The sequence below is a fragment of the Mobula birostris genome, chromosome 4, assembly GCF_030028105.1.
Source record: "Mobula birostris isolate sMobBir1 chromosome 4, sMobBir1.hap1, whole genome shotgun sequence".
Taxonomy (NCBI): domain Eukaryota; kingdom Metazoa; phylum Chordata; class Chondrichthyes; order Myliobatiformes; family Myliobatidae; genus Mobula; species Mobula birostris.
The window spans coordinates 29,532,302-29,554,913 of record NC_092373.1 but is presented as its reverse complement, the minus strand read 5'-3'; the positions used below and the strand labels follow the sequence as shown (position 1 = coordinate 29,554,913).

General features: G+C 39.8%; 1 protein-coding gene across 1 annotated transcript in view; it reads right to left on the bottom strand.

Moving 5' to 3' along the window:
* Nucleotides 1–22,612, bottom strand: part of LOC140197005 (uncharacterized) — a 202,162-nt gene that overhangs the window by 73,338 nt on the left and 106,212 nt on the right. The window contains exons 12-20 of the mRNA XM_072256938.1: nt 21,784–21,819; nt 21,332–21,364; nt 19,844–19,915; nt 18,956–19,009; nt 18,064–18,126; nt 15,344–15,388; nt 12,432–12,485; nt 9,055–9,121; nt 543–641 (exon numbers count right to left, since the gene is read on the bottom strand). Of these exons, the coding sequence (XP_072113039.1) occupies nt 543–641; nt 9,055–9,121; nt 12,432–12,485; nt 15,344–15,388; nt 18,064–18,126; nt 18,956–19,009; nt 19,844–19,915; nt 21,332–21,364; nt 21,784–21,819 (523 nt within the window). The remainder of the gene's footprint in view (nt 1–542; nt 642–9,054; nt 9,122–12,431; nt 12,486–15,343; nt 15,389–18,063; nt 18,127–18,955; nt 19,010–19,843; nt 19,916–21,331; nt 21,365–21,783; nt 21,820–22,612) is intronic.

Here is a 22,612-nt window from a genome sequence, read left to right as displayed (position 1 = left end):
CCATGGGAGCAGGCAGCTTAAATGGTTCAGCACAGACTAGATAGGCTGAAGGGCCTGTTTCTGTGCTGTACTGTTCTATGACTCTATGATTCAAAAATGGGTCAGAGATCTTTCCGATACCTTTGAGGCAGCGCAGTGTTTTCCTGAGAAACTGGCATGCTTTTGGCCCATTTTCAAAACAGGGACAAGGAATGATTTTTCCTACTTTACCACACCAGCGACATTGGGTCTTAACCAAGTGAGAGTCATGCACCAGCGTTAAGTTATTTGAGATGACTCTGCGGCATCTCTGGCTGATTTTGCACTGTGCCTTGTGTGCTGCATCCCTGCCTGCTCCAAGTTGCCCTGAATGCTTCCTAGAATCATTTCATAGTACCTACTTATAGGAAATGCGAACAGGAATCTTTCCTCCCATCTATTCGGATCAAAACCAGAGAGACTACATTATTCACTGTGCCACAACATGTTAATAACTCTAAATTATTTGCTGTATTGTATATTTTGATCCTTATACAGTTTAAAAACTAGGAATAAAGTGTTACCTGGTTCAAACGAGTTGCCTGGACGCCCTGGGGGACCAGGAGGGCCCCGGAACCCTGGTTCTCCATTAATACCTGGAAGACCTGGAAAGCCCGGTTCCCCTGCAACACATACCTAATGAGATTAAGAGTGATCTACTTTCCTAACTCATTGACTGATAAATAACATTTAGAACAGAATATATATAAAATAGTACACACTAAATTATCATTCATTGAATAGCAGATGTTTTTCCAAGTCCTGTTCCAGAGACTTAGACACATATCTACAGTGCCTATAAAATGTATTCACCCCTTCCCTTGGAAGTTTTCATGTTTTATTGTTTTACAACATTGAGCCACAGTTGATTTAATTTGGTTTTTTGACACTGATCAACAGAAAAAGATTCTTTTGTGTCAAAATGAAAATGGATCTCTACAAAGTGATCTAAATTAATTACAAATACAAAACACAAAATAATTGGTTGCAGGAGTATTCACCCTCTGAGATATGACACACCAAATCATCACTGGTGCAGCCAATTAGTTTTAGAAGTCACCTAATTAGTTAAATGGAGATCACTGTGCAGTCAAGATGTTTCAATTGATTATAATAAAAATACACCTGTATCTGGAAGGTCCAACTGCTGGTGAGTCAGTATCCTGGCAAAAACTACGCCATGGAGACAAAAGAACACTCCAAGCAACTCCGTGAAAAGGTTATTGAAAAGCACAAATCAGGAGATGGAAACAAGAAAACTTTGAAGCCACTGAATATCCATTGGAGTACAGTTAAGTCAATCATCAAGAAATAGAAAAACATAGCACAACTATAAATCTGCCTAGAGCAAAAACCGGGAGACCCTGCAAGAAGAGAACTAATGAGGGAGGCCACCAAGAGACCTGTGACAACTCTGGAGAAGTTACAAGCTTCAGTGGTGGAGATAGGAGAGACTGTACATACAAAAACTGTTGCCCAGGTGCTTTACCAATTTACCAGTCGTAGCTTTATGGGAGAGTGGCAAAGAGAAAATCACTGTTGAAAAAAACTCACATGAAATCTCAGCTAGAGTTTGCCAAAAGGCATGTGGGAGACTCTAAAATCAGCTGCAAGATGGTTCTGTGGTCTGATGAAACCAAAGCAGAGCTTTTTGGCCATCAGACTAAACGCTCTGTTTGGTGTAAGCCAAACACCACACATCATCAAAAACACACCATCCCTCCCGTGAAGCATGGTGGTGGCTGCATCATGCTGTGGGGATGCTTCACTGCAGCAGGCCCTGGAAGGCTTATGAAGGTAGAGGGTAAAATGAATGTTGCAAAATACAAAGAAATCTTGGAGGAAAACCTGATGCAGTCTGCAAGAGAAATGCGACTTGGGAGAAGATTTGTTTTCCAGCAAGACAATGACACCGAGCATAAAGCCAAAGCTACACAGGAATGGCTTTAAAACAACAAAGTTAATGTCCTGGAGTGGACAAGTCAGAGTCCAGACCTCAATCCAATTGAGAATTTGTGGCTGAACTTGAAAAGGGCTGTTCACTCACAATCCCCATGCAATCTGAAAGAGCATGGGCAGTTTTGTAAAGAAGAATAATGAAAAATTGCAGTGTCCAGATGTGCAAAGCTGACAGAGACCTACCCACATGTACTCAAGGCTGTAATTGCTGCCAAAGGTGCATCTACTAAATACTGACTTGAAGGGGGTGAATACTTATGCAGTCAATTATTTAGTGTTTTATATTTGTAATTAATTTAGATAATTTTGTAGAGATCTGTTTTCACTTTCACATGAAAGAGTCATTTTCTGTTGATCAGTGTCAAAAAAAGCCAAAGTAAGTCCACTGTGATTCAATGTTGTAAAACAATAAAATATGAAAACGAAAGTGGGGGTGAATACTTTTTAAAGGCGCTGTAGATACACTTCAAAGTTAGTGAAGTTCAAGAACACACACAAAATGCTGGAGGAAGTCTGTAAGTCAGGCAGCATCTATGGAAGAGAATAAATGATCAACAGTTCAGGCTGAGGCCCATCGGAACTGTACACTGTTTATTCCCCTCCATAGATGGTACTGGAATTGCTGAGTTCCTCCAGAATTTTGTACATGCTGTTCAAAATTGCCAAGATCTGCAGAATCTCTTGTGAAAGCATAGTAGTAACAGACTGACACAATATCAGAGATACTGTCTTTTAAACTGAGAAGGCATACATTTACATATCTTAGTGAATGCAAAAGATTTCAGGGCACTATTCCAAAGAAAAATATGGAGTTGTTCCAATGCCCTGGTCAATATTAATTAATCACAATATTTCTGTCACACAGATAATGCAGCAATTTATCACAATGCAGTTCTATGCAGCCTGCTAGCCATCGACTGCTAGCATTCCTCCTAAAACGCAACGGTGACAACATTACAAATGTGCTTCTTTGTTTATAAAGGGGTATGAAAAAAATCCAAGTCTTTATTTCAGATTTTAATCAACAAGTTCCGGATCTAAGACTTTGAAATATTACACATGGACATGGAATTCCAACATATTTTGATATTTTCTATTTCAAAAAACTGAGAAGTTCTTCATTGCACAGCTCAGTGCAATTGAGACCTTTGGTTTTCAGCTGTTCTAGTGCCAGGCACAACCTGAAGTGGTGGGAGATAATCTGTAAGTGATATTGGATGGGGAGATGATCCTCCTGACCTAAGAATGGCAACAGCAGCATTGGGGGTTGTCAGAACTTCTTGGGAACATTCCCAATCAATGAGAACTGAAGAAAGATCCTCTCTGTAAGAAGCACCCATCGCCATGGCAATGGGCCAGATGCCTCGTGCCCAATGATGGCAAAGCAGATCTCAGCTCTCAGCTAAAGCCCTGTTCAACAAGTGACATCCTCATCTTCCAAGTGCAATTCCATGTAAGTGATATTATATGAATATCATTCTTTATGTACTTATATCCCCCATCAATAAGGCCTTAAAGTTTTCCAGTTCTTATCTTGACAAAAAACCCAACCATTTCCTCTCCACTATCTGGAAAAACTGGTCCTCACCCTCAACAATTTCTCCTTCAGCCCTTCACACTTTCCCAAAACTCAAGGGGTAACCATGGGCACCTGCGTGGGCTGCAGCTATGTCTACGCTTTTGTTGGCAAAGTGAAAAAGTCCATGTCCAAGCCTTCCTTGATAATGCTCCCCAGCTCTTTCTGTGATATACTGACAATTCTATTGTTGCTGCTTCATGCACCCATGCAGAGCTCAACAATTTAATCAACTTTGCCTCCAACTTCCACACTGCCCTTAAATTCACTTGGTCCGTTGCTAACATCTCCCCCCACTTTTTTGATCTCACTGTCTCCATCTCTCGACACAAACTGTCTACCAACATCTTTTATAAACCTACCAATTCCCACAGCTATACCTCTTCCCTCCATCTCATGTAAAAATGTCATTCCCCTTACTCAGTTGCTTCATCTCTGCCGCATCTGTTCCCAGGATAAAGCTTTCCTATCCTGGACAATAGAGATGTCCTCTTTCTTCAAAGAATGGGATTTCCCTTGCTCCACAATTGCTGTTGCTGTCACCCATATCTCCTCCATTTGCCGGACATCCATGCTCACCCCATTTTCCCGCCACCTTAGCAGGTATAGAGTTCCTCTCATCCATACCTGCCTTCCCATGAGCCACCATATCCAACACATCATTCTCAACAGCTTCTGCCATCTTCAATGGGATCTTACTACCAACACAGTTTTACCACTCCTCCACTCTCTGCTTTCCACAGGGATTGCTCCCTCTGTGGTTCCCTTGTCCATTTGTCTGTCCCCACTAATCTCCCTCCTGACACATATCCCTGTAAGACACAGAAATGCCACACCTGCCTATTCACATCCTCCCTCATCTCAATTCAAGGTCCCAAACAGTCCACCCAGGTTAGGCAACACTTCTCCTGCAAATCTATTGGAGTTGTCCATTTTATCCAGTGCTCCCAATGCAGCCTCCTATACAGCTCCAATCTCCTGCTTTTTCCACATATCCCTCATGCCCTGACTAATCAAGAATCTATCAACCTCCATCTTAAATATACAATATCGCAAAAAGAGCTGGGGAGAATTATCAAGGAAGGTTTGGACATGGACTCCACAGCTGCCTGTGGCAACAAATTCCACAGATTCACCACTCCCTGGCTATGAAATTCCTCCTCATTTCCGTTCTAAAAGTACAGCCCTCTAAAATGAGGCTATATCATCTAGTCTTAGACTCTCCCACCATCGGAAACATCCTCTCCACATCCACTCTATTAAAGCCTTTCACTATTCGATAGTTTTCAATGAGGTCACCCTTTATTCTTCTGAATTCCAGTGAACACAGGCCCAGAGCCATCAAACGCTCTTCATATGACAAGCTATTCAATCCTAGAATCAAGTTTGAAAAGATTCTCCTTTAACCCTCTCCAGTTTCAGCACATTCTTTCTAAGAAAAGGGGCCTAAAACTGCTCATAATACTCGAAGTGAGGCCTCACCAGCGCTTTATAAAATTTAAACATTGCATCTTTACTTTTATATTCTAGGCCTCTTGAAATGAATGCTAACATTGAAAATGTGTTCCTCACCACAGACTTAAACTGTAAATTAACCTTTAGGGAATCCTGCAGAAGGACTCCCAAGTCCCTTTGCATCTCAGTTTTTTTTTCTATTTCCTCTCCATTTAGAAAACAGTCAACCCTTTCATTTCTTGTACCAAAGTGCATGACCATACAGTTCCCGACACTGTATTCCATTTGCCATTCCTTTTCCCCATTCTCCTAATCTGTCCAAGTCATCCCTGCCAGTGTTCTTTTCTGATCAATTCTGGCCAACTCCTCTCTCATCCCTCTGTAATTCCCTTTACTCCACTGTAATACTGATTCTATGTAGCCTCTAACCTGATGGTATTGAGGCTTGATAACATCTATTTCTACTTCAGGTATTTTTTCCCTCTCCTTCTACTTCCCACTCTTCTCCTCAGCTGCCTGCCACCTTCCCCTGGTGCCCTTCCGTCTTCCCTTTCTCCCATGGTGTACTTTTCTCTTCTATCAGATTCCTTCTTCTCCAACCTTTTGCCTTTCCAACCCACCTGGCTTCACCTATCACCTTCTAGCTTGTCCTCCTTCACCTCCTACCCTCCTACCTCTTTATTCTGGCATCTTTCCCTTTCCTACCCAGTCCTGATGAAGGATTATGGCCCAAAACATCAATTCATTTCCATAGATGCAGACTGACCTGCTGAGTCCCCCAGCATCTTGCCTGTCTTAGATGAAAACTGCTTGCTACTTGGTGTTGTGTTTTTATTATTTCAGAATATTTGAGTAATATTGAAATTACATTGTTTGATTAAGCATTCATTGTCAATACAGGGCTGTATACCCATGACTGTGTTGCCACCCACAGCTCCAATCTGCTAATTAAATTTGCTGACAATACTACACTGATTGGCCTAATCTCAAATAATAATGAGGCAGCCTACAGAGAAGAAATCATCACCCTGACACAGTGGTGTCAAGAAAACGATCACTTTCTCAATGTCGCAAAAACGAAGGAGCTGGTTGTGGACTACAGGAGGAATGGAGACAGGCTAACCCCTATTGACATCAATGGATATGGGGTTGAGAGGGTGAACAGTTTCAAATTTCTCAGCATAAACATCACTGAGGATCTCACATGGTCTGTACATGTCAGCTGTGTGGTGAAAAAAGCACAACAGCACCTCTTTCAGCTCAAACGGTTGAAGAAGTTTGCTATGGGCCCCCAGATCCTAAGAATATTCTACAAGGGCACAACTGAGAGCATCGTGATTGGCTGCATCACTGCCTGGTATGGGAACTGTACTTCCCTCAATCACAGGACTCTGCAGAGAGTGGTGCGGACAGCCCAGCACATCTGTAGATGTGAACTTCCCACTATTCAGGACATTTACAAAGACAGGTGTGTTAAAAGGGCCCGAAGGATCATTGGGGGCCTGAGTCACTCCAACCACAAACTGTTCCAGCTGCTACCATCCAGGAACTGCTGCAAAAATGCCAGGACCAACAAGCTCTGGGGCAGCTTCTTCCAACCAGGCCATCAGACTGATTAACTCATCCTGACACAACTGTATTTCTATGCTATAGTGACTGTCCTGCTGTACACACTATTTATTATAAACTACTATAATTGCACATTGCACATTTAGACAGAGATGTAACGTTAAGATTTTTACCCCTCGTGTATATGTAAGATGAACATAAGTAATAAAGTCAATTCAACTCAATTATACAGTTCATTACAGGTTATATGTAGAAAGTACCAGAATGGTATACCTTACTACACCACTGTGTCATATGGGTGCACTTCAATTAAAGTGAAAATAAAGTCTACACTCATCTCTTGGGCTTCTTTGTTTTTCTTTCAATTAGTTTATGTTTTGAAGTTATAAAACATAACAGTGGCAATGAGGAAGTTTTAACCAAACCTGAAATGACCTGTTGAAGCACAGCAATATATTAGAGTAAAAGAAATGCGCAGGTGTGCCTCTTTGGGAAGGAACAGAGATGGTCGAGTTAAAAAAAGGCAGAAAAGAGAAGGAATTCACAGGTTCATAAACAGTGGGTACTGGCTGATAATAAGCATAAATAAATAAAGCAGAAATGGCTGGCTACATTGCAAAGACCGACACATTCGATTGCTCAAAAAGATAACTGGCTGATATATACTGAGCAAATTAAGCAGTATTTTAAAGCAAGTGGAAGAGCTAATGAGAAGTTTGGCTGATTGCATTAGGTGGAAGAGTATACAGTGCTTAGAAGGCTGATTGCTTCAACCAAACCAGCCGAAATTAGCATTGCTGATATCGTGAAATAATGCAGGAGTATTTAGAACCAAAACCATTGTTGATTGCAGAATACTTTAGGTTTCATAAGCAAAATAAAAGGAAGGGGAGATCATTACAATTACCGTGACTGAATTGAAGAGATTGTCCGAATATTGTACATTCAGTAATGCATTGAGAGATCATTTACTTTGTGGAATTTTACAGGAAAGTTAGGAGTCTTTTCAAAAAAAGGGTCCTAACTGAAGCACAGCTCACATTTAAAACAGCAATTAAAATTGCTATATCAATGGGAACCGCAGTCAGAGGCGCAATTGAGTTGAAATCAGGAATGATAGTGAGTGTGAACAAAAGTGCAACATCAAAACAGAAACTTGTCTGGCTGAATAAACAGTGTTACCATTGTAGCAATGGCTCACATACACCAAACCAAAGCAGATTTAAAGGTAAAAGTTGCAGAAAATACAAAAAAGTAGGACACTTACAAAGAGCATGTCAGACAGACAAAAATAGACTACACAGGGAAGGGAAAGAGATTAAAAATTCAAGTTGCAATTTCAAAAAGAGCACTAATCTGCAAGCTGTTGATGAAAAGTCTGACAATGGCAGAGTGACACAGGACTGTATAGCCTTGAGATTTACAATGTGAAAACTAACAAGAGACAAGCACTGTGGCTTACACCAGAAATTAATGACAAATTAATTAAAATGGAATTGGTCAATTTAAAATTTACTATGCTATGTCTATCCAGTAGTTGTATTGTACAGTATACCGTATATATATGATTAGAGAGTAATATATTAGATATTGAGTTGAAGTTTATAGCTAAGCAGGGAGGAGTGTTGTGTATGTAACATTTCAGTAATATTGTGAATATGTTGTTTGGTTAAGCATTCTTTGTTGTTTATATAATTCATTATTGGTTATATATAAAAGTACATGAATGGCATACATCATTACACCACTGTGTCATATGTGTGGGCCTCACAATATAAAAATCAAGTTTACATGCAGCTCTCGGGCTCCCTTGTATTTTTTTCAATTAGTTTTGAAGTTACAAAACGTAACTCTTGGTGACACAGTGCCAGCCCAGAGTTTACCCTGATAAGCATATTATTTTTGTGAAGAACCTAAAATTAATTCATGGAAGGGTTCATGAAATTATATAAAATAAAACATATTTCAAGTGCTAAAATATTTTCTTTTACATAATTTCAAAACACAAAATGTTGCACTATACATTGGCATTTCAAGTCCAATTACTTTTCATCATTGCAGTCCAAAGCTGATCAGTCAAACATATACACGTTTGTAGGTTACATTTAACCTGGGGTTAGGGAACTGTGTATGTGCATGGGTGGGAGGGAGGAACTGGGCTTTTTTTGTTTGTTGCTGGTTGTGTTCTGTGTTGTTCTGCTGAACTTTGTGAGCAAGCTCAGTTGACGCTGGAACGTATGGGCGACTCTTGCGGGCTGCCCCCAGCACACCCTTAGGTGTATTGGTTGTTAACACACACGTCACATTTCTTTGTGTGTTTCGATATACACATGACAAATAAATTTGAATCTTGTTAACAGACATAGCCATCAGTGGTTTGACTGAGATGAACAGTTATAGTACAACTTTAAATGTAAAACTATTACTTAACTAAGATCTGACTTAGATAATTGGAATTGCTAATATGTGGATCAAACCTTTTTGACATTCACAGACTGTTAAGGAGGCTGGTGGCCCACGGGGTCCTGGGTCACCCATGTCACCCTAGAAGAACCAAACAGATTGATTTATATGGCATGACAATTCATAGACATCCCTTTCTTTAATTAATTGCAATTCTGCCATGAGGTGGATTACAAAAAGTTGAATTTTTTACAAAATTATGTCATCAATCACTTTAAAGGAATGATATTTTATCTCTTTACATTTATTGAAAAAAACTGAAGTATTTAAAAAACTATCATAACTCTTTCAAGCATCAGTATTCAGGTTTTGATTTTATATTTGGAGTCAATTCAAATGTTCAGATTTTTTTAAAACGACACACAATCCTAACTAATGTGCACTTGACCAGGTTCTCAACAGCAAGGTGACTTCTGGAATTTAGGTTGTCAACTTAAATATGGAGCTGTTATCCTTTGCTTTGACTCACTTAACAGATTTAAGCAATGGCAGGAGGGTTCCTAAGGTCCTAGGAATGTTGAGGGCTCCTGGTTACCATGGATGGTTTTTGGGAGGAGGTAGGAGAAAGATTGTTCCATTAATCCCCAAAACTCCTCTCTCACCAAATCAGACCATCTGAAGACTTATAGTCTTCTGAAAAATGAATGCCAACATTGTATTAGCCTACCTTACTACCAACTCAACCTGCAAGTTAACTCTCTGGGTACCCTGCAGCTGGACTCCCAAATCCCTCTACACCTCCAATTTCTGAATTATCTCCCCATCTAGAAAATAGTCTACGAATTTATTCCTTCTACCAAAGTGCATTTCCCTACACTATATTCCATCTGCCATTTATTTTCCAATTCTCTCAACCAAGTCTTTATACTGACTCACTGCTTCCTCAACCCTACCTGACCCTCCATTATCATCCACAAAATTGAATACAGGCCATCAATTTCATCTTCCAATTCATTAATATATAACATGAAAAGCAGTCAATCCAACAATGACCCTTGTGGAACTCCGCTTGTCACATGCAGCCAACCAGGAAAACTACCCTTTACTCCCGCTCTTTGCATTCTGCTAGTCAGAAAATCTTCCGTCCTTGCCAATATCTGGTAATACTATGGGTCTTCTGAAGATCTAAGTGAACAACATTTACTGAGTCTCCTTTGCCTATCCAGATTGTTATTTCCTCAAAGAGTTCCAACAGATCTGTCAGGCATGATTTTTCCTTAAGGAAACTATGCTGACTTTGCCTATTTTATTATCTACCTTCAGATACCCTGAAATCTTATCCTTAATAATGAACACTAATATCTTGCCAACAACCAAAGTCAGCTTAACTGGCCTATAATTTCAAACCTAGTGATTCTTGCAAGATCACAACCATCTAGTCCAGATGACTTATCTATTTTCAGACCTTTCAACTTTCTAGGCACCTTCTCCTAAGAAATAATAGCTACACTCACTTCTGCCCCCTAACTCTTCTCATTCTTCTGACACGTTGAGGTGTTTTCTACATTGAAGACTGATACACTATCTCTTTGTTCTCCTTTGCTACTCTGTCAGTGTCATTTTCTAGTGCTCCTGTGCCCACCCTTACCTCTCTTTTCTTATTCACATATCTGAAAAAAACTTCTTCTATCTTCTTTTATATTATTTGCTGGCTTGCCTTCTTAGTTCAGCCTTTCTTCCCTTATTGTCTATTTGGTTCCCTTTTGTTGATTTTTAAAAGCTCCCCAGTCCTCCAGCTTCTCATTAATTTTTGTTATATTTTATGCCCTCTTTTATGCTTTTATACTATCTTTGACCTCCCTTGTCAGCCACCGTTTCCTCATCCTCCTTTTAGCATGCTTCTTCTTTGGGATGTATCTTTTCTGTGTCTTCTACATTGCTCATCGAGAAGACCTATCATCGTTGATTTACTATTATCCCAGTTAGTGTGCCATTCCAATCAACTTTGGCCAGCTCCTTTCTCATGCCCCTGTAGTTACCTTTACTTAACTGTAATACAGATCTTTCAATTTTAGCCTCTCTCTTTCACCATTCGTTGGCAGGGCAAATTCTATTTTCTATTGTTATTATGATCACTTCAACCCAAGAGGCTCCTAAGATTAATCAAGAGTCCCTTGATTATCCAACCCGCTCATTATTATCCAGGCTTTCTAGCTATACCTATGGATAGAAATTATACCAACTTCTGGGCACTGACTGTCAGCATTAAGCAGCCCTCAAGTCAACATGAAGTAATGTTTCGCTCTGAAATAAAAGCAGCAAGTACTAGGGAAATACTGCACAGCAGTGAGCAATGAGAAACAGAGCTAATACTTCAAGTCAATGACTTTTCAACAACACTGCAAAGGTGTAAGTAAGTTGCAGCGAGTGGGGCGGGGGTGTAGAAACGATAAAGGGAAAGACTGCTTTAGGATAGAGACTATCATTGTTGAGATGACACAGAGTTTTCAGAGCATTTAGTTAATAGATGAATCAGGGGAGTGAAGCTGTGAATATAACAGGACTGAGATACAGAACACAGCAACCTCAGGCACAGGAGAATGCTGGAAATACTGAAGCACTGGATTTTTTTTTCCTCAACTCCTGATGAAGAAACACTAGCCTAAAAACACCATCTCCAAAGGATGCTGCTTGACCCACTGAGTGTTTCGTTTTCTGTTAATGAAAATCAAAACTAAAACTGCAGATGTTGAATATCTGAAATAAAAGCAGAAAATGCCACTGAAACTCAGCAGGTCAGGCAGCATCTGTGAAAACAGAAACAATCAACATTCCAGATAGGTGACCCTAGTTCGATGTTGACTCTTTTTGCATATAGTTGCTACAAGATCTGATTAGCCTTTTCTGCATTTTTTTTTGTTTCTGAGTAATTCTGGGATATTATCTCAGATTTCTGGTCTTTGCAGTTTTTTAAAAATTCAATTAAGTTTCCTTTCAACTATCCTGCATTGCTCTTATAATAATTGCTTATATGTCTATTATATATGTAATATTTCAATAATATTTGAGTAATCTTATATATATATATATATATATATATATATATATACACACACACACATTTGTATATACAGTATATGTTTTGTACTAACTTACAACTGCCCAAGCCCATTTTCCCACAACTAAAACAAAACACCCAACCTGACAAGAAGTTAGATGTGAAAGAAATGCACTAACTGATAGCATTGGATAGTTCTCTGAAATTGGACTATTCTCTGCTGTGGTCCTTCAGCTGATCAGCATCCATTTTCCATTTCCACTGAAATTAGCATTAAATGTTTTACATAAAAAATATCAGGAATGTTTCATGCAGGGATTAGATTTATCTAGTAAATCTGGTTTAATTAGTTATTTTGATACAGATAAGCACGTTTTAATTCAGGGAAAGTACCTCCATCCCTGGATTGCCATCTGGTCCAGATCTACCACTCAGTCCACGTTCGCCCTGTAACAGAAAGATTGAAAGATTAGGTCCTGAGGCTGGAGGCCCATGATCAGCGAGTTCTGAGGTTAAAGCAGAGAGGTCAGCAAGTTCAGAGGTCAAAGCCCTTGGAGCAGCAAATGCAGAGGTTAGAGGCCCCTCTGGAGGTCAAAAGTCCAGAGGTGGTCTGTATTGGGATTGGAGGCCTGTCTGGGTGTGTGGGAGGAAGGGATTCGTTTTGCTATGTTGCTTGTTGTATGTTTGGCTGCATGTTGTTCTGATGAACATTGTGGGTGTGATATGTTGACACTGGAATGTGTGACAAGACTTGTGGGCTGACCCCAGCACATCCTCAGATTGTGTTGATTGTCAACACAAATGTCACATTTCACTTCTCGTTTTGATGGACATCTAAATCTAAATACTGTGAAGGCAAGCCATGTTCATATTCTAAAATATAAGTAGGTTTATTTTAGAGTAACATTTCTATTTCCTTATTGCTGAAGCAAAGAATGTTGAAGCAAATGAAAGCCTACTCAGTCACCTTATTTATCTGGTGAAATACGGTGTTGAGGCTAATTATCCAGCATAAGTGGATCACTCTCTACCGCAAGACAATAAAATGTTGCCCTATATTCAGTACTGTGCAAAACTCTTAGGCACACATGTACGAGGGGTGATTGTTAAGTTCATGGCCTAAGGTAGAAGGAGTCAATTTTAGAAAACCTAGCACATTTATTTTTCAACATAGTCCCTTTGTACATGTACACACTTAGTCCAGTGGTCGTGGAGCATACGGATCCCTTCTTTGTAGAAGTGGTCCACAGCAGGGGTGATTGATAAGTTTGTGGCCTAAGGTAGAAGGAGATCAGTTATTAACTTCAAACTTTCTGCATTATCACTCAAAGAGTTGAACTGCACGTGCATGTAACGAGAGCGTCTTGGATCTCCAGGTGGTCCACAGCAGGGGTGATTGATAAGTTCGTGGCCTAAGGTAGAAGGAGATGAGTTATACAGCTCTCGTTACATGCACGTGCAGTTCAACTCTGAGTGAAAATGCAGAAGGTTTGAAGTTAAAAACTCATTTCCTTCTATCTTAGGCCACGATGTTATCAATCACCTCTGCCGCAGACCACTTACCGAAGGTCCAAGACGCTGACTTCTACAGAGAAGGGATCCGTACACTCCACAGCCGCTGGACTAAGCGTGTAAATGTAGGAAAAGTAAATGTGCTAGGTTTTCTATAATTGACTCCTTCTACCTTAGGCCACAAACTTATCAATCACCCCTCGTATATAGCTAGGGCACCTAAGACTTTTCCACAGTACTGCATTTGCCAATGTGCAGCTGAGATCAAGTTTGTAAACCGGACGGGAGAAATGGACGCTGGGAATGGTAAGGGTGGGGTGCCATGGGAGGAGTGTGGAACAGAAGGCAGAGGAGGACTGCCAGTGGTGGTGGGTGCAGGCACACTCAGCCCTGAGACACCATTTCAAACAATTGGTTTATTGATCATTACACAATGTTTCTGCTCCTACTCCCTAACCTCTCCCTTCCCCTTTTCCCAACCACAATTCCCCTCTCCCTGCTCCCTTTCCCACTGTCAGTCCACAACGGAGACCCATATCAGAATCAGGTCTATCATCACTCACATAGGCCATGATTTTTTTTGCAGTAGCAGCAGCAGTACAGCGCAATGTATAACATTACTACAGTCCTGTGCCAAAGTCTCAAGCACCCTTGCTATATATATGTATATATGAGTGTGTGTGTGGGTGTGTATGTATATATAGTGCAAGGGTGCTTAAGACTTTTATACAAACGTGTATATATATATATGCGCTTAAGAGTTTTGCACAGAACTGTAGATGGAGATTAAACAGAAGATTTCAAAGTCATTTACACAGGTACAGCTGACAAGTGCTCAAGAGCCATTTAAATCGTGTTGAGTTTTAGATGATAAAATTGGCACAGGTAACACATCACACTTATTAGCAGTCTCTGGAAGGAACAAGTGTTCCCTATGAACGTCCAGATTAGCTGACCTAGTTCCACGGCAGTGATACTGACAACGGAAGCACCTTTCTACCTCGTCTTGTCTTTTGGCAGTATTTCAGGCACCTTATATGGCTCCGGGTTGGATCTCCAATGTTCTATTCCTTTGGTTAGTGAAAATGCCTATTGTAAAATGACTCCCCTTTAGATTGCCTCAGTTCCACCATGTTCATCCAGCTTTTATCTACTATTCCTTCAGGCTGGGTTCAAATTCAGAATTAGTTTTATTATCACCAACACACATTGTGAAATTTGTTGCTCTGTGGGAGCAGTTCCCTTGGGAGCTGCACACAATAAGTCACTATTCTCCTCCCTAACCTTCCCTCTATAAATGCCAAATTATTCAAGATGTTGCCATCTTTTTGCTATTTCCCCACCATGTTCGAAGCTTATGCTTCCCTTGTGGTCCATTTTGTCTCCTGGAATTAACCCAATGATCCCAATTACAAATAGCACACATGATGGTGTCTGAACCAAGCGTTCAACTTTCTGTAAGACAGTCAAAGCAAATTTGGAACGTTCTGTGAATACTACAATGATTGCAATTTATCTTGCAATCCACAACCCCAGAACTGGGTTGAAGTATTGGGGACAGATGGAGAAGGGATATTATACATTCATCAATACCAATGTAATTCAAGCGACATTTCTTGTGGTTCTGTCCATCTCTGCATCAGAAATAGGGATCAGTCTATGTATGACAAGCTTGTCCCAAATTCACCTCAGAAACATTTTAGACAAACCAGAATCTACACCTCAAAATACCATTTTTATAATTTTATCACTAACATATAATAAATGATATACAAGAGAGATTTATTTTCAACCTTTCTCCCTGGAGCACCTTGAAAGCCTTTCATCCCGTAATAACCCTTAGAAAGAAACAGATCACCATTAGAATAGAGGATATTTACCAGTAGTAAATTATATTTTATTTTTAAAACTTTGCGAACAATCATCAAGCCGAATGTAATATTTTAATTCTAAAAATATTACCTTAACCTCAACATCTGAAAGTAAGATCCTTCATTACAAAATGAAGTATTTTATTCTGGCGAAAGAGTTTATTTACAGATTGGCAGTCTAATAACACCTTGTTATCGACAATTCAACAGTAAATCATGAATCACTGCCATTTGACCAAGGTCATTAGCCTCATAGATCATGAGGGAAGCATGAGAGGAAGTACAAGCCAATTCATCAGGAATACAATGGGATTAAATTCCCTTGTACAAGGTTGTAATCTGATTAAGGTGTTTATGTTCAAAGATCAAAGAAAATTTATCATTAATGTTCATATATGTCACCATATACAACCCTAACATTCTTTTTCTTACAGGCAGTCACTGTAAATACAAGAAACACAATAGAATCAATGAATGGAAGTCGACACCCAACAGGACGGACAACAACCAATGTGCAAAATAAAACAACATAACTGTGCAAATTCAAAAAGAAGAGAAAAAAAAATAGTAATACTACTAATAAACAAATAGACAATAAATATTGAGAACATGAGATAAAGACTCCATGAAAGTGAATCCATTTGTTGTGGGAACAGTTCAGTGATGGTGGACAGGTGAAGCTGAGTGAAGTTATCCCCTCTGGTTCATGAGGGGTAACAATAGTTCCTGAACAAGGTGGTGTGTGTCCTGAGGCTACCTTCTTCCTGATAGCAGCAGTGAGAAAAGAGAGTGTGGCCAGAGTGGAGGGGGTTCTTGAAGATAGATACAGCTTTCCTGCAACAGCGTTCCATGTAGATGTGCTCAGTGGTGGGGAGGGCTTTACCCGTGAGGGACTGGGCTGTATCCACCATCTTTTGCAGGCTTTTCCGTAAAAGGGCATTGGTGGTTCCATGATGCAACCAGTCAATATAGTCTCCTCTACACATTTATAAAAGTTTCTCTAAGTCTTAGATGACATGCCAAATCTTCACAAACTTCTAAGAAAGTAGTCCATACCACCACAGGGCCATGGAATAGGATTGGGTCACTTGGCCAAATGAGTCTGCTCCACCATTCTATCATGGCTAATTTATTATCCCTCTCAACCCCATTCTCCAGCCTTCGCCCTGAAACCATTGATACCCTGATTCATCAAGGACCTATCAAGCCCACCTTAAATATACAAAATGACCTGTCTGTACAGACATCTGTGGCAAAGAATTCCATAGATTCATCACCTCCAACTAAAGAACGATTTCCTCATCTCTGTTCTAAATGGACGTCCCTCAATTCGGACACTGTGCCCTCTGGTCCCAGACTCCCCAAATATTGAAAATACCCTATCCGTACCCACTCTAGAAAGACTTTTCAATATTCGATATATTTCAGTGAGGTCTTTCCTCCTTCTTCTATATGCCAACAAGTACAGGCCCAGAGCCAGCAACTGCAACTCATACTGTATGTTAAGCCTTTCATTCCTGGGATCATCTCATGAAACTCCTCTAAACTCTCTCCAATGCCAGCCAATCCTTTCTTAGATAAGGGGCCCCCAAACTGCTCACAATACTCCAAGTGAAGTCTGATCAATGTCTTATAATGACTCAGCATTATATCCTTTCCTTTGAATTCTAGTCCTCTCCAGAAACACCACCCACCACTTAGGCACGACTACTTCCTATCTATTACCTCCTCATTCTCCCGTATGAGCCAAAGGTCGTTGGGCTGCAGCTCCAGTTCCTTAATACAGTCTCTAAGGAGCTGCAGCTTGATACACTTCATGCAGATGTAGTTGTCAGGTAGACTGGTCTCCCAAATTTCCTACATTGCACACCATGTACCACTACCTCCAGATCCATTGTCGGTGTACTAGTTACATACTAACAGGAAAAAAAGTACTTACTAGAAACTATTTTACTGACTTACTCACTTAGAACTTTCTCCTGTGCTTGCTCAAGTCTGTTCTCACCTAAACCTGTTGAGCCAAGCCAGACCACACTAACAATACACCACTCTAGCAATGGCCACTCTGCTTACACCTTCATTCTTTTTACTGACTGCCGGCCACTGAGAAAGGAAGCGGAAAGCACCCCAGCTCTTTTCGGACCTCATACTGCATCATCAACAAACAACATCTCGTGTTGACTGCTGCCCACTGGGAAAAAAGTAGAGGCATTGAAGCACTTTCTTCATTATGGCTTTTTCATGATGGACCCAGGACAGATCCTCTGACAGTATAATACCAAGGAATTTGAAGGTGCTGACCTTCTCCATCTCTGATCCCCCCAATGAGAGCTGGCTTCTGGGCTTCCAGTTTCCTCCTCCTGGAGTCAATAACCATCTCCTTGGTCTTGCTGACATTGAGTGAGAGGTTGTTGTTGTGGCACCACTCAGCCAGATTTTCAATCTCCCTCCTATATGCTGAAATGTCACCACCTTTGGTTCGGCCTATGACAGTGCTGCCACTGGCAAACTTAAATATGGTACTGGAGCCATGCTTAGCCTCAAATATTGAAATGTAAAATATTTCAGAGGGCAGATAGAGACGAACTTGCTCAGCAGTGAGAGTCTTGAAGGAAACATCTCTTTAAAGTACTGTCTCTTACCAATTCCCCTGGAAAGCCAATGAAGCCTTTGTCACCCTTCATACCCTTTACTCTAGGAACAGACTAGATAGAAAATAAAGAGCAAAAGTAAGTTAAACTTTACTTGTTCTGTGACCATTTAACTAAACTTTAAAATATGCTTATTAATAGTTCAGTAGATCAAAGTTTAAAGTAAATTCATTATCAAAATACATATATCTCACTAGATACTAGACTGACATGCCTTTTCATGCAGGCATTCACAGTGAAGAAATACAACAGAATCGATGAAGAACAAATAACAACCAATGAGCCAAAGAAGAAAACTGTGCAAGTACAAGAGAAAAAAACATAAGAAGTAATACTGAGAACATCAGTTGTAGAGTCCTTGAAAGTGAGTGCATTGGTCATGGAATCAGTTCAAAATTGTGGTGTGTGAAGTTTGCGACGCCGGTTCTGGAGCCTGATGATTGTAGGGTAATAACTGTTCCTGAACCCTAAGGCTCTTGTACCTCCTCTCCGATGGCAACAGCAAGAAGAGAGCTTGAGAGCAGAGGTAACAACAATAAAGCCAGGTGTCTATATTTTGAAATATACACTGATAATAAAATTGTCTGCATAACACAATTGAGAATAATCCTCTTTTACTATTGCTCATTTTGTTTCTGTAACTTTGGAAAAAGATTGTAGCACAGAATCAGTTTACTTTCCCCAGTATTTATTCCAGAATAGTGGGCAATGCTGCATTACTGGCCACAGCTATATACATTGAGAAAATGGTAACAGCTCGTGCCTCTGACCTGCTGTTATCATTAGGAAGATAGCATTCCCCTCAGTAACAGGGGGTAGGGAATTCTATGAGCATGACACAGTACCAATTAATGTTTATAAAAAAGAAATGTTTTGTACTCACTGAAGGTCCAGGAAATCCAGGAGGCCCAGGAGGCCCTCTGAAGCCTTTCTCACCCTGAAAGAGAAATGTCCATGTTTACAGCTGAGGAGGCTCTGGAGCATTCATGATTTTTATTGATATTTGTTTCTTCTGTTTAAGGGATGCTCAGGTGGCAGAGGGGAGGGTGGGGGATGGTTGCTGAAAGCTAACTCGAGCTGGAATTGAATGATGCTTCCATTCCTTGCCAAAAACTGAGCATATTTGTTTTCAGTTCCTCTTAGTGTGTACAAGGTAGGCAGTTACCCAGGAGGGGAACAGAAGGATACAGATATTTAACTACCGAGTAGTCTTCATGTCCATTGCAGCTCACTCTTGTTGTCCATAATGAGTTAATTGGTGAAATTACTGGAACTTCATTCTGTGACAACCTGTTATAAAGCATCACATGGGGTTTACGCTGAAACTGTGAAGGATTCAATACAATGAATCCTGTACAATCACAATGCAAATATATTTTACCTTGCAAAATTCATTCATAATTTATCAGATCTACTAATGTATAAAATACTGAATAAGCCGTTTCTGTTTTTATTTTAGATTCCCAGCATCTACAGTTTTGATTTGATTTCCATTAAAAGAGACCCAACAAGGCCATGCAATCCAGCTAGCCCTTCTCCCATCACTTGGTGAATAAGCCTGCTCGTTGTAGGTTTCGCTTAAGTAAAATCATGTCTGAAATCTTGACAAACTAATTGTGATTATTTGGATGGAATAGGGAAAATATTTTACAATATTAATACTTGTATGAATGAGCCTTACAGCTAAGAGCCAAAAAGAAAAAGTGTTGTCAGGCCTTTGAGCTGCATGTGGGCCACCATAGTATTTATATGTTCACATCATTGCTTATACCTGATCTCCTTTAAAGAAAATTTCCTCAGGAGGCTGGATTAGTTCAACATGTCCAGGGTCACCTTGTTCACCCTGATGAAAAAGAAGCAACAGGAAAGGTTTAATAAAATGGGCATACAGGTCATCATCCTATACAGTCAAGCAGAATCTCACGGCAATAAAAAAAAAGTCACACGCATTGGAATGCTCCATATTTATCTGAAAAAGGGTTAAGTTTGGAAAGGAGTATTGATTATGCTAAAAACTAATTGTTTTCAGATATCAATGAGCTAAATGGGAAGAGATGAGAAGCGATGCAGTGCCAGCACTGATTGTCTTCCTCAATGTGACAATCAAATCAGTCTGAACAGGGTCACTGGGATGTGATGTGGGAAGTGAAAATGTCTACACTTCAGGAATGGAATATTTTTTATTTGTAATCTCCAGCAGGAGTTCGCTGTAGAAACAAGTCCATTGACATATACTTCTTGTTTTCATGCAATAATTTTGTATACCCTGAAAGATAATTGAAAATAACTAAATCAAAGACCATGTCACAAAATCTTCAAGTTCAATAAGCATCTTTTTGCTTTAATTGTCTTTAAATAAAACACAGAACATTGCAGCATAATACAGGTCCTTCAGCCCATGGTGTTGTGCCAATCTTTTAGCCTTCTCTAAGATCAATCTAACCCTTTCCTTCCACATAGTCCTCCATTTTCTTTCATCCATGTGCCCGAGAGTTTCTTAAATGCTTCTAATGTATCTGCTTCTTCCTCCACCCCGAAAGGGCGTTCCACGCACCCACCACTCTCTGTGTAAAAAAAAACTCTCTCCAACAATCCCCCCCTATACCCTACTCCAGTCACCTTGAAATTATGCTCCTCACTTTAGCTATTTCTGCCTGGGAGAAAGTCTTTGGCTGTCCACTCCACCCGTGCCCCTTATCGTCTTATACACCTCTATCTAATCCTCCTTCACTACTTAACAGCTGATATAATCAATTGATATTTGTTATTTTGGATCACTGAAACAACAACACTGGAAGATTTTAAGCCCTGATTGCTCATCCTTAAGCAGGACTATTTCATCTCAATGACCTGCAGGGAGCACAGTTATGAATAGTGACTTTGCAAGTTCACCATGATCTGTAATGCTAGCAATAGGAAATAAAAAAGGGAATATTTGTTACCCAAGATATAAAAATAAAGAACAGTATCAGCTGTAATGATATGTCCATTTAAGATAAGTCAGAGGAATATCTCCTTAAGAACAGAATTGAATATTACATTCATAAATCAACATGTAACCAATGAGATCAAACAATATAAGAAGAATCTGAAGAATCCAATCATTTAAATATGCACAATACAGTCTATAAGGTATTCTGATATCCAAACTCCTCCAAATAAGAAGTTTTATACTTTTCATGAAGTAAGTTTGAAATGGAAATAAATACAATGATGTTCCCAATGTGAAAGTAATGTCACCACAGAATGAAACACTTACCTTATCACCTTTTTGTCCTGGAAATACAATGCCCTGCCAATAAAAATGTAAATATAAACTTCCAAAAGAAACTTTACATTGGTGTCTGCACATGAGTTTGTAGAAATCTTGTAGGTCCAAAAGAGACTGAATTTTAAATCCACCAACTAAATTTCAAACTTTGAGACCATTCAGGGTGGGTGAGTTCATCCAACAGGACCATGAAATAGTGGAGCAGAATTAGGCCATTCGGCCCATCAAGTCTGCTCCACCATTTCATCATGACTGATCCATTCATCTGGAAAGCCTCATTATAGCATTTAGCTTTTGTGCAATATTCACAGGGTTATGCTTCTTCAATCCAGATTATAAAAGTATTGTTATGCACATTATTCAAAATTTAGTATCAATGCTAACAAAATAACATTTAAAATTAAATTATTCTTTAGGTTCGAGGATTGATGAAAACATACCTTTTCACCCTGTGATCCTTTTATACCTGGGGGTCCCTAAAACAAAAATTGATTTGTAAATAATCAAGCTTTCTTCTATCAGAAGAAATAGAACATAAAACACAGTAAAGACCCATCGGGCCACAACGTTGTGCCAACTTTTTACTCTACTCTCAGATCAATTCAACCCTTCCCTCCCAAATAGCCTCCATCTTCTAGCATCAGTGTGCCTATCTATGTCTCTCAAATGATCCCATTGATTCTGTCTCTATCTTCACCCTGGTAGTGTGTTCTATGCACCCACCACTCTGTGTAAAACAACTTACCTCTGACATCCTGCTTATACTTTCCTCCAATCACCTTAAAATGATACCCCGCTCATATTAGCCGTTTCCACCCTAGGAAAAAGTCTGTGGCTGTCCACGCGATCTATGCCTCTTATCATCTTGTATACCTCTGCACTCCTTTGCTCCAAAGAGAAAAGCCCATGCATGCTCAGCCCATCCTCAAGAGACATGCCCTCCAATCCAGGCAACATCCTGATAAACCTCCTCTTCACCATCCTAAAGCTAAAGCTTCCACATCTTTCCTATAATGAGACAACCAGAACCGAACACAATATTCCAAGTGTGGTCTAACCAGAGTTTTATAGAACTGCAGCATTACCTCATGGCTCTAGAACTTAATCTCTCTACTAATGAAAGCCAACACACTATATGCTTTCTTAACCACCATATCAACTTGCAAAAGTTACATATGAGTTTTATCTTTAAGGTTACTTTGCATTACATTTCAATGTCAGCTATCTTTAACAATACTTTTTGATAAATTTGCATCATATTTATTGCTC